The sequence below is a fragment of the Mus musculus genome, chromosome 5, assembly GCF_000001635.26.
Source record: "Mus musculus strain C57BL/6J chromosome 5, GRCm38.p6 C57BL/6J".
In the NCBI taxonomy this organism is placed as follows: domain Eukaryota; kingdom Metazoa; phylum Chordata; class Mammalia; order Rodentia; family Muridae; genus Mus; species Mus musculus.
In genome coordinates, this window is record NC_000071.6 from 45,453,285 (window position 1) to 45,464,382 (window position 11,098).

General features: G+C 43.2%; 1 protein-coding gene across 1 annotated transcript; it reads left to right on the plus strand.

The window, feature by feature from the left end:
* Nucleotides 1-466: 466 nt before the first annotated feature.
* On the plus strand, nt 467-10,865 carry Clrn2 (clarin 2). The gene is made up of 3 exons (NM_001163317.1): nt 467-779; nt 6,758-6,937; nt 10,415-10,865. The coding sequence occupies exons 1-3, from the start codon at nt 527-529 to the stop codon at nt 10,678-10,680; spliced, it is 699 nt and encodes a 232-aa protein (NP_001156789.1). The 5' UTR covers nt 467-526; the 3' UTR covers nt 10,681-10,865.
* Nucleotides 10,866-11,098: the final 233 nt, after the last annotated feature.

An 11,098-nucleotide genomic window follows, 5' to 3' on the forward strand; every position in this document is an offset into this window, starting at 1 on the left:
TAACAGCTCCAGGGACACTGTCAGCAGTGACATTTTAGAGAAAGAAATGCCAGGGCACGCCTGGAAGAGATCGACATTTGATCCCACACATTGTTGCTAACACACGTGAGCATTAATGGGTCCGTTTCTGCTTTGTTTCTAGCACGCAGTTTTTCAAAGTCTACTTAGCATTCTTTGTCAGCAGTTCTACATGATTTTGCTTGATAGTCACTCTCTGGTCATTAGGATGTCCACAGCAGGATTACTTAAATACTTGAACGGAGGAACAATTAAAGCCTCTGCTGAAACCCTAGTCTGTTGGGAGATATAGGGTTACTTCCTTGGGTAACACACTCTGCTATATCAAGCAAGCGGAGGGTTGTCTGCAGAGGCTGGGGATGTGCGTGGGGTAAACAGAAGCTGAGGAGGCAGGCACTGAGGGAGGATGAACTAGCGTGTATGGAGCAGGCTATTATGGACTGTCTGAAAGATGTCCACTTGCCCAACGGTTGCCCAGAGTGCTGGGGGATGACTTGCACTCATTAGTATGCCTGGATGGTTCAAAAAGGTGTGGTACGGGCTGGCATCTCTACTCAGTTTCTCATCCTTCCTTCTGATCATCGTCGCTTTGTCTCTGCCTCATTGGCTGAGTGGGAAAATCTTGTGTCAGACTGGAGTGGATTTGGTCAATGCCACAGACCCAGAACTGGTCAAATTCATCGGGGACATTTACTACGGGCTCTTCCGAGGATGCAAGGTGCGGCAATGCGGACTTGGGGGACGCCAGTCCCAATTTACAAGTGAGTATATTTGGGGTGTGTAAACTGATGTGTGTGCACTTTTTGTTTGGCAGGGTGCTTATGTCTAAACGTGAGATTTGAGTATTGCCTGTGTAAGACATAACTACAAAGTCTGTGGGGCAGCCAGTATCTCCTATACAGCTATGCAAAGAGAACTTTCTTTTCTAAAAGAGATAAAAATGCTATGAGAAATAGGAATTTGTGTATTTTGTAGTTTACTTCTAGTAATAGTAACTAGTAAAATACCATGTGCTCATGTGTCAGGCATCCCACATTGCCTGATTCATTTAAGCTTCACAACACACTTTCAAGGGAAACATGGTGAACATGCCCATTTTTCAGCAGAGTACATTGAGTCTTGGGAAGTTGCATAATTCACCTGGAGTCACTCAGACCCATGCCATGTGACTCTGGTAATCTTAACCTGTCCGCAATAGTGTACAGGTGCAGACAGCCTGCGGAAGGGAACCTCCAGGAAGCATGGTAACTCCTCCCACCTCCATGTGTCTGAAAGCTTCATCGCCTGAAGAAGATTGGAGGGACTTCTCGGGGAGCATTGAGGAGAAACTGACACGTTTTCTGGCAGGGAGGCTGGGGAAGGCACTTGATGACTTAACGGTGAGCAGCCAGCAGCAGTGGCCTGCGTTCAGAGCTCCTCAGAAGGTAGACGGGAGTAATCCCTTGAAGCCCTAAGGCAGGAGTCCAAAAAAGGCTGGGAAAGAGAAAACAAAACAAACAAAACAACATTCCGCAGCCCTTGGAATCAAGCAGGGAGATCACTAGGAAGAGGAGAGTTTAATAAAACTATAGTTAGTCAACGGCTTCTTAGCACATGGGCATCAGAAATCATACCCATCGCTTGATTTTTTTTGTACCTCAAAAACTTTGGCAATGTTTAAAAGCCTGACCAGGGCATATATCTCATTAAGTACATAAAAATAGAACATCATACCCCTTGACTACAAAATATAAAGGGTCTTCATGTCTATACAGAAAGGAAGTACACATTTATTATGTTTATTGAGAAAAAAAATCTGAGTATATTTCTATTCACCCAGTGATTTAAATGGAGCTTAAGTGTTGGGGAAATAGCTTCATCATTGTCACAGCTGAGGCTTGAACATGGTCGTGTGCTCGCCTGGGATTCCAGAGCTGTCGGGAATGGAGGCAGATGGATTCTGACTTCAGTGAGAGACCCTGTTTCTAAGTAATAAGCCAAAGATTGATATAGTAGGACATCCAATGTCTACCTCTGGTCTCTGAAAGTCCACACACAGATGTGTAAACTATACACACACCCACATGTGCATAATATATACATGTGTATATATGTATGTATATATACATATGTATGTGTATATGTATGTATGTATATATATGTATATATATATATATATATATATGCTTATGGCATGTGCATACACACACACACACAAAAGTCTAAGTTGAAAAATAATGATACAAACAAATAAAGAAAAGGATATGTTTAAAGGAGACCAGGACAACGATGGTACTTTATCTGTGTGCTCTGCTGCCTAATATGTCTATTGGACACTTACAAAACTTTAATATGTGGGAGAATGGCAGGGCAGCCACGTGTCTGTGGTCCTTGAACATGCTACTGGTACCTGAATGGTAAAGCCCTCAGCTCCCAGAAATTAAACCGCTTCTAGTGGGAGCTGTAACAATGAGTACCTTCTGTTTGCCCTTTGGGAAAATTCAAATGTCTCTTTCTTTCCTGTGCCTTCCTTCTAAGAAAGATATCCACATCCTTGTTTCCCCTAGAATGGTCTAGTCCCAAGCATCACAGCTGTGTGAGATGTATAGAAGGTGTTTCATTTCCAGCTAGTCTGGCTGTATTTGAGAATGCTCTTTTCAGCTATTCTCTGGTCATCCCAGAGGAGGTATTAAGTGTTCATTCACCAGTACCTTGGAAGAGGCCATGCTTGAAAGATCTCAGGAAACCCAAGGCAGCTTCATCCTGTAATCAGCTCACTTTGCATGCTGTAGTTTAAGGACATTGTATGTCTTGCTACCTCTCTTTCAAGGTCACAGCTCTCAAGTCCAGTACAATGTAAACTCGAAGTAGCTATGGGGTATATTAGCATCTTCCACCCTTAACAGAATTTCCCACTTTCTGAAGGTCTACCGAAAACTATCCCTGTTCTCAAGGCTGTACGCAAATCATCAGAGAAGAGTTTGTGCAAGCACATTATAAACCTTATGATAGGGAGGTTTTTATTGAGTCTCATTTACATGCAACTGCTTGCCTTACCTGGAGACCCATCTGAGAGACTCAACTCCCACATTAGTCATGGGAAAACCAAGAAAATTGCCACCACCAACCACTAAGGTCCTTTTTATATCTTGAACATCTGAAATAAGTAATGTCTGAGTGGCTGCAGAAAGAAAGCAACAAACATTAAATTAATTAATGATTTGCACGCCTTTGGGTATACTGTTCAGTAGGTACAGCCAAGCACCACCAAGAGAGGAATGAATGGTGCCTGGCCATTCACAAGGGCTTCCCAGAGAAGGCTGCTGTGTGGCAAAAGAGTCATGAAGCACACTTGAACTAGACTCTAGTCACTAGAGACATAGCACATTCCTCTCTGAAGCCACCTCTGTGGTTCGTTTCCTCTGTCCTAATTTTATCATAATATTTTATTAAAGGAAAAGATGTGAATCAGAGAAACCAAGACATGGAGGAACTTCTGGGAATGTGCCTAACATACAGCATGTTGCAGTTTTAGGTCTATAGCCCCTCCCTATAGCTTACTCCAGAAGCATCTCCCTAAGTGCTCGAACCTGGGTAGACTGCCAATTCCTTGCTTGTTTATTTATCTCACCAGAGCAAACGATCATATGTATCTGGAATCAGGAAGAAACAAACCATCTAAGTTTTAGATGTTGATAGGATAATCAGTTCTGATATCCAAGCAAGGTATCACTTCCATATGTTTAAAAAAAAAAAGAGTTTAAATTCAAAGTGAGCCCTCTAGAATTTGAACTGCATTGTGTTTAAACTTTTAAACTCTTGTTTATCTAAGGTTTCTGATTTCTCTCCTGCCAGCCCTTTAGCAGAATAGTTAATGCATTACTTCCTGGCTGTGTGGTCTTGGCTAAACTATTTAACTCATTTGGGCCTCAGTTTTCTCATCTGTAAGAATTTGAGAGGGTGACCTGAGAAGCTCAGTCAGCAGTGTGCTCTTCATGCAGGCATGATCAGTTCTGTCCCCACTGTCCATGTAAAAAGCCAGGTATGGTGGCATGCCTCTTTGTAATCTTAGTGCTGTGGTCCTACAGTTGGGAGGGTCAGTAAGGCTTGTTAGCCAGCAAGCCTGGACTAAATAGGAGAACCCTGGGTCCCAGGGACAGACTCTCAAAAATCAAGGTGGAGAGCATCTGAGAGGCAACCTGAGGCTGACCTCTGACCCCCACATGCATGAGCACATACATGTACACACTCATGCGAACACACATACAGGAAGAGAGAGAGAGAGAGAGAGAGAGAGAGAGAGAGAGAGAGAGAGAGAGAGAGAGAGAAGAGGGGGGAGACAGAAACAGAGTCGGAGAGGGAAAGAGAGGCAAAAGAAGGAATGTGTATGACATGCCTGCACAGAGTTTATACCTGATTATCAATGGAGCCATGGATCAGCTGTACTCATAGCTGTGGATTCCAAGCTACAAGCTAAATTCCAATTTCATTAAGTTAGAGATGCCTAAAACTCTTGGTAGGAGGACAAACACATAAGAGTGAGCCACAGCTTTCTGGGCACTGTACGGTACAACGGAGTCCAACGTAGAGTTCCTCTCAAAAACTAATGGAAAGGGCTGTTGCATTGAAACTCCCAAAGAAACACCTGAATTTCTAAGTGATGATATATAAAAGGTAATCAAAGCCATGGGGCGTCCTGAGCTAGAAGAACCACATATGAGCATGAGAGTTAGAAAGATTTACCATATACCAATAGACTGTATGCAAAATTAAGGCACTTCAACAGGGGGCTTGGACTGGGTTCTCTTTACCTCCTTACTCACAGTACTCTTTGTGCCCCAAGTTTCCTCTTCTCCATCATCATAATATAGTTCTCAATTTCTCATTTTATCAACTCCAAATATAGGTTAGTATTATCATGTGCCCATGGCAGATTCTTTCTAAAATCTGCATTACGATATAAATATATTCAGCCAATTTGCTGATTGAAGGAATTAATCTATCTTCAATTTTCTGCTATTGTTATGAATAGCCAGTTTATATACTCAACTGAATGCATTGGTCTGAACAATAACTCCAGTGAAATTGCCCTGATGTTGCCTTTGATCAAGTTGCTTTTTAATGGGGAGGTAGGAATAAAGATCCCTACAAGATTCCAGCTTGCCTTTCTCCTATACCACCATCAACGAGGAGTTTTGAACTTTGCCAATCATGTGAGTGACTGATTTAGATTTTCAGGATTTAGTGAGGGTTGCTGTGCTAGTCGTGTGTCTTCAGGATCTCATGATCAAGAAAAGGGGAGGATGAGACAGGCACTTAGGTATAAGCTACTATATCTGGACTAAGAAGAGGCTCAGGGTTTGAAAAGTGGGTGTTGGGTCTCCAAGAGGAGGGAGTTGGAATGGAAACAAAGGGAGTAACATGTCTGAGAAAAACAAACTCCTTGGAAAGGAGCCCATCTTCATTGTCAGAGTTTCCAAAGTCATGGGGATGACCGTGCAGAGAGAATGACAAATGGAAACAGAACTGGAAAGAAAGTTGATTCAGAACCTAGGATGTAAATGTGGGTGGTGCCCGGAAACAGATGAATGGGAAGGACTCAGTACAGGGGTGAGAACTAGATCTCTCACTCCTGCCCAGTGTGGTGGTGCATGCTTTAGTTCCAGCACTCAGGAGGCAGACACAGGTGAATCTTTGTGAGTTCGAGGCCAGTGTGGTCTACACAGTCAATTCCAGGCCAGCTAGAGCTATATGATGAGACCCTGTCTAAAATGGTCAAAATAGACTCTGGTTCTCAGGCTTGAGGGATTCCAACCTTGGCATGTGCTCAGGGATTCTTTAGTATTCATCCTTTTAAATTTCCCATATAGAATCACTAACAATTCACCTTAAACTCTTGATACCACATCATGCACGGGCCTGTAATTGTATGTAGGGTTCAGGGTTGCCTTGTTCAAAGACAATGAACTTCATATCTCCAAGCATGTGGGTGAAGGGAGCTGAGAACCTTCACCAGATGCCTTATCACAAACACGGAATGAAGTGATGGCCCTAACGAGCTCACTCAACCCCTAACTGTGCTCAGCAAAAGGCAATGACGCGTGTCCCACACAACCATGGCTAGATGTCTGCTGTACTGGCAATGACAGGAGGCTCTGAGAGGCCACATGCCTTTCCCAAGTTAGAGAGTAAAGACTCATGGCAGTGATACCTACAGACGCCGTTTCAGAGAACAGATTGTCCTGGGCAGTCTTTGAAATACTCTTAGTACATCATGTCATTTTTTTCTACTAGCACCAAAGGCAAGCATAGAGAAACAAAACACAAATGAGTATTTCACTAACCCTTCCTGCCACATTCATATGGGAAAATCAATATTTTCATGAAGTAGTACACAACAAGAGTATTATGTGTTCTTGATACTTGATGGCAATAACATTTACTCTGCCAAGCCAATGCCTTGGGCTTATGGGAAGTGCAGCAGTTGACATCAGATCCCAGAACTGCAGGATCACTGTAATGTCAACTGTGAGGCACATTCAGATTTTGTGTCCACTCCAAGACAGAGAAGATTGCTGGCCAGTTAACAAGTGGCAGCTCTAGGGTTTGAGGACCCGTGTCAGGAAGTCTCTTGGCTTTTGAAAACCGAGCATTCTTGTGTCTTGCTCTCACCCTCTACTTGATTACCTTGGGCTATGCAAGTTCTGGCATTTGTGAAAGGAGCCACACTCTGACCTTGAAATATCATTTCTCTCTGCAGTCTTCCCGCATCTGGTGAAGGAGCTCAATGCAGGCCTCCACGTCACAATTCTCTTGCTCCTCTTCCTGGCGTTGGCCCTGGCTCTGGTCAGCATGGGTTTTGCTATTCTCAACATCATTCAGGTCCCCTACAGAGCAGTCAATGGCCCTGGTGGCATCTGCCTTTGGAATGTCCTCGCAGGTAAGAAGTCCCCAAGAGAGAGAAACTAGTGTCCACACCATCAAGCTGGGCTCCCAAGTGTTAGCCAGGGAATCTGGGTGTTCCTTTTGGGGGTTCTTGGTCTTGTTAATGAAAGAATTTATAAACAGACTCAAAAGGAAGCTAAAGGGCACTTTTATTGCAGTCTGGAAGAGAAAAAATGAGAGAGCAGACAAGCTGTAAACCTTGCCAGCTGCCAGGAGGCAGGAGATGGAAAAGGGAAAGGAGCTCGTGTCTCTAGCTGTATATGTATCAGAAGATGGCCTAGTCGGCCATCATTGGAAAGAGAGGCCCATTGGTCATGCAAACTTTATATGCCTCAGAACAGGGGAATGCCAGGGCCAAGAAGTGGGAGTGGGTGGGTAGGGAAGTGGCGGGGGAGGGAATGGGAACTTTTGGGATAGCATTGGAAATGTAAATGAGAAAAATACCTAATTTTTAAAAAAAAGAAAGAAAGAAAGCAAGAAGCTTCAGCCATGGAGGTTGGTAAGTTGTGTGGTCAAAGGCGGACCTTCAGAGAATGACTGAGATAGCCCAAGGTGTCCTGGCAAGAATGCTCAGGCCTTTGGCAGTGGTCAGTATCCAAATAGTGAAAAGAGGGAAAAAAGTTACATTTTCAGCAGGGTGGGCAGGCTGCATAAGAAAGAAAAGGCTTTGGGGAAAGGTAAGAGAATGATCTAATTAAGGAGACAATTGCTTCTTCTGCCCCCATAGCAGATTCTCACAGAAGTCAGATTTCCTAAGGGACATGGAAGGGTGGTCACCTAATCAGATCACTGGCAGGATAACTCCTCAACAGAAGGGACACTAAAATGTAATGTTTGGGGGTAATTTAGAATGGCAGATCTCCACCCAGGGCCAGATGTAGAACTTACCTCTTCTTTTGATCAAGAAAAAGTGGCTTTCCCTTAATGGGTCCCAACTGGGTACCTCAGCCCTTATGGTCATTTAGATGCTGAGCCATTTAGAATCTTCCCTTTCCAGTGCTACTAGGGAAACAGAAGACAGAGGTGCAAAGACAACCAGGAGGGGGGAAGTCCCAAACTGATGATGACAAGAGAAGGGTCCACCTCAATGGCCTCTAAGGCCATCAAGCACTGAAATATACATAGTTGGGTGTAAAGTATGAAGAAATTAAAATATTTATGCTCCACCCCTTCCCATGCACCTCTCTGGGTCTATAACCTTGGTGGAAATGCATGCTTTCTTTGCTGAAAGAGGCAGTGTATCAGTATGTGTTCATATTGATTAGCTAATAATTTATTAATAATAATTAGCACAGAATTTACCTTTAATTATGTACTTAGTAAATCATCTATAATGAAAATAACAAAAGCTCATGAAAACAGAACTCTCTCAAAAACCCATATTGGATGGTCAAGGTTCTACTGTGGCAATAACCTCTCCCTTCCTTTGCTTTGTATAAGAGGACCATAAAGTATAAACGAGGGTGCTGGTTTGGTAACATATATGTTACAGTGCATCAGCTGTTCTGTATCTGCCTTTGTGCACAAAAGTCATCAGGATTGCAGGCGTCTTTTATCTGTGCAGACTCTTATCATACACAGTAGTCTACTCACTAAGTAAATACTTATTTCCATACATGTCCTTCCTCAGCAGTTCTCAACCCTTGGGTTGAAACCCCTTTGGGGGTCATATTTTAGATATCCTGCATATCATGTACTTACATGATTCATGACAGTTACAAAAGTACAGTTATGAAGTAGCAACAAAATAATGTTATGGTTGGAGGTCATCATAGCATGAGGAACTGTATTAACAGGTCACAGTGTTAGGGAGGCTGAGAACTGCTGCCCTAATTCCACTGGTGAGATCATAACAAATCTGTGATCAGAGGAAACATATTGTCAAAAAGAGATGTAGATAGACTTTTATGTTTTTAGATTCTTTTACTGAAGAATCCCATATAGGGATTCAAAGTTTTCTCCAATTGCTAGGGAGATAAATGGGGATGGAATTCCAGAGTTTCCTTGCTTATAGAGAGAACATAGAAGGAAGAGAATACAGAGATACATAGGATACAGGCTTTCCTGCAGCCGTTCATATTATCTAGAGTCCTAGAAGCTAGGCCATCCTTCAAAGAAGTAGGTAAGGCTCAAGACGAAAATAGTGTACATGTTTTTAAAGTCATGCCTTTATGGGATGTTTAACAAAACGGGAAAATGTTCCTGTGAAGGGGAAAAGAAACCAAATTTAAATTTTAATCAAGAGAACTTTAAATTGTATTAAAAAGAATGAAATGTAAAGAAATATACTAATGTGTACAAAGTATGTCTGGCTTTCAAGGTGAAACAAAGTTTGAATTTCTCATGCTTATAGTTGTCTCTGTTGTTCAAGTTTTCTTTAGTGACTATGTAACAATCTTTTAAAAACACAAAAGATATGTCTGGTTATACTGTGATTTTTTTAAAAGATAAGGTCTTACTCTGTATCCCACCATCACTGCCAATTCAAGGCCACACTCATGTTTCAGTCTCCCAAGTGCTAACATACAGGTGTGAGCCTAAACACACAGCTAAGAATGAGTTTTTGTTTTGTTATTTTTTTTCAAGACAGGGTCTCACCACCTGGATGGCCTGGAACTCTCTCTATAGACCAAGCTACTCTCAAACTCAGAGAGAGAGAGAGAGAGAGAGAGAGAGAGAGATCCACCTCTCTCTGCCTCCCAAGTACTGGGATACCACTTTGCCCGGCCTCTGTTTTTTCCCTATCTGATTCTTTTTACATGGGTCAACTGTTCTCAGACTTGCCATCCTTCTATCTTAGCATCACAAGCCTTGACATGACAGACATGCACTACCAGACTCAATCCAACATGTCTTTTTTGGTTATCGATTTAAATCAAAATGGTGGGGGAGACCTACCCAGCAACTTCAAAGTTTCCCTCACTTGTTAGGGAGATAAATGGAGTTCCCTTGCTACTGCCCACCTTCCTGAGAACAGTGCAGCCAGAGTGTGAACCTCACCCTGCAGACTCTTCCTACCCGGCGCTCACCATCTACACAGAGGTACAGGTGCCTAGAGAGCGGTCTTCTAATGGGGATACTGCTGGATAGGAGGGGTTGAGAGACAGCATTCCTTTTCTCAGAAAACCCTCACTCTTGCCTTTCACACTGTATATAGATCATCCACTGCTTTTAATCGCGAATTCAAATTTGTGATGCTCTATCAGTTCTTAAAACCCAATCGCCGGGCAGTGGTGGCGCACACCTTTAATCCCAGCACTTTGGAGGCAGAGGCAAGAGGATTTCTGAGTTCGAGGCCAGCCTGGTCTACAGAGTGAGTTCCAGGACATTCAAGGCTACACAGATAATCCCTGTCTCGAAAAACAAAAAAAAAAACCAACCAAACAAAAAGATCTTCTTTCACATGGCATAGAAGTGCCACCTTATACCTGCAAAGACGTGTAGTAAGTAAAGGCGCTGTTTTGGGTTTCAGGTGGAGTCGTGGCACTAGCCATCGGCAGCTTCATGGCTGCGGTGAAATTTCACGACCTGACAGAAAGGATCGCCAACTTCCAGGAGAGGCTCTTTCAGTTTGTAGTGGTGGAAGAACAGTATGAAGAATCATTTTGGATATGCGTGGCGAGCGCCTCAGCCCACGCAGCAAACTTGGTTGTGGTGGCAATCAGTCAAATTCCCCTTCCAGAAATCAAGACTAAAATGGAAGAGGCCACAGTTACCCCGGAGGACATTTTATACTGATAACTGACTCCTGCGTACACCTTGTGACGTCAATGGGAAACAGGTTTGCATTTTCCAGCTTTCTCGTTCCACAGTGTCCCCATTCTTGGTAGTGGACTAAAGGGGTGGTTGGGCCAGAAAGGAAAAAAACTCTCCTGATGACCAGGGTTCTTGTGCTTCCTTTTGATGCCCTTGGAGATGAACTGGAGACTCCTGAACTTGTCAGCTGTGTCTGACACTGGACAACTCACTCACTAATTCTCGGTTCCCTCGTCTGTCAAAAGTGGGGGTAGTAACAACGTTGCATGCTCTGTTGTTCCAGCGGTGCTGCAGGCGGTGCCGCAAGCATGGCTCTCTGCAAATAAGTTATATATACTCCATTAAGATTCAGTAGAACCTTGCTCTGTTCTCTATAGTATTGGAGGTGTGCAAAGAAAAC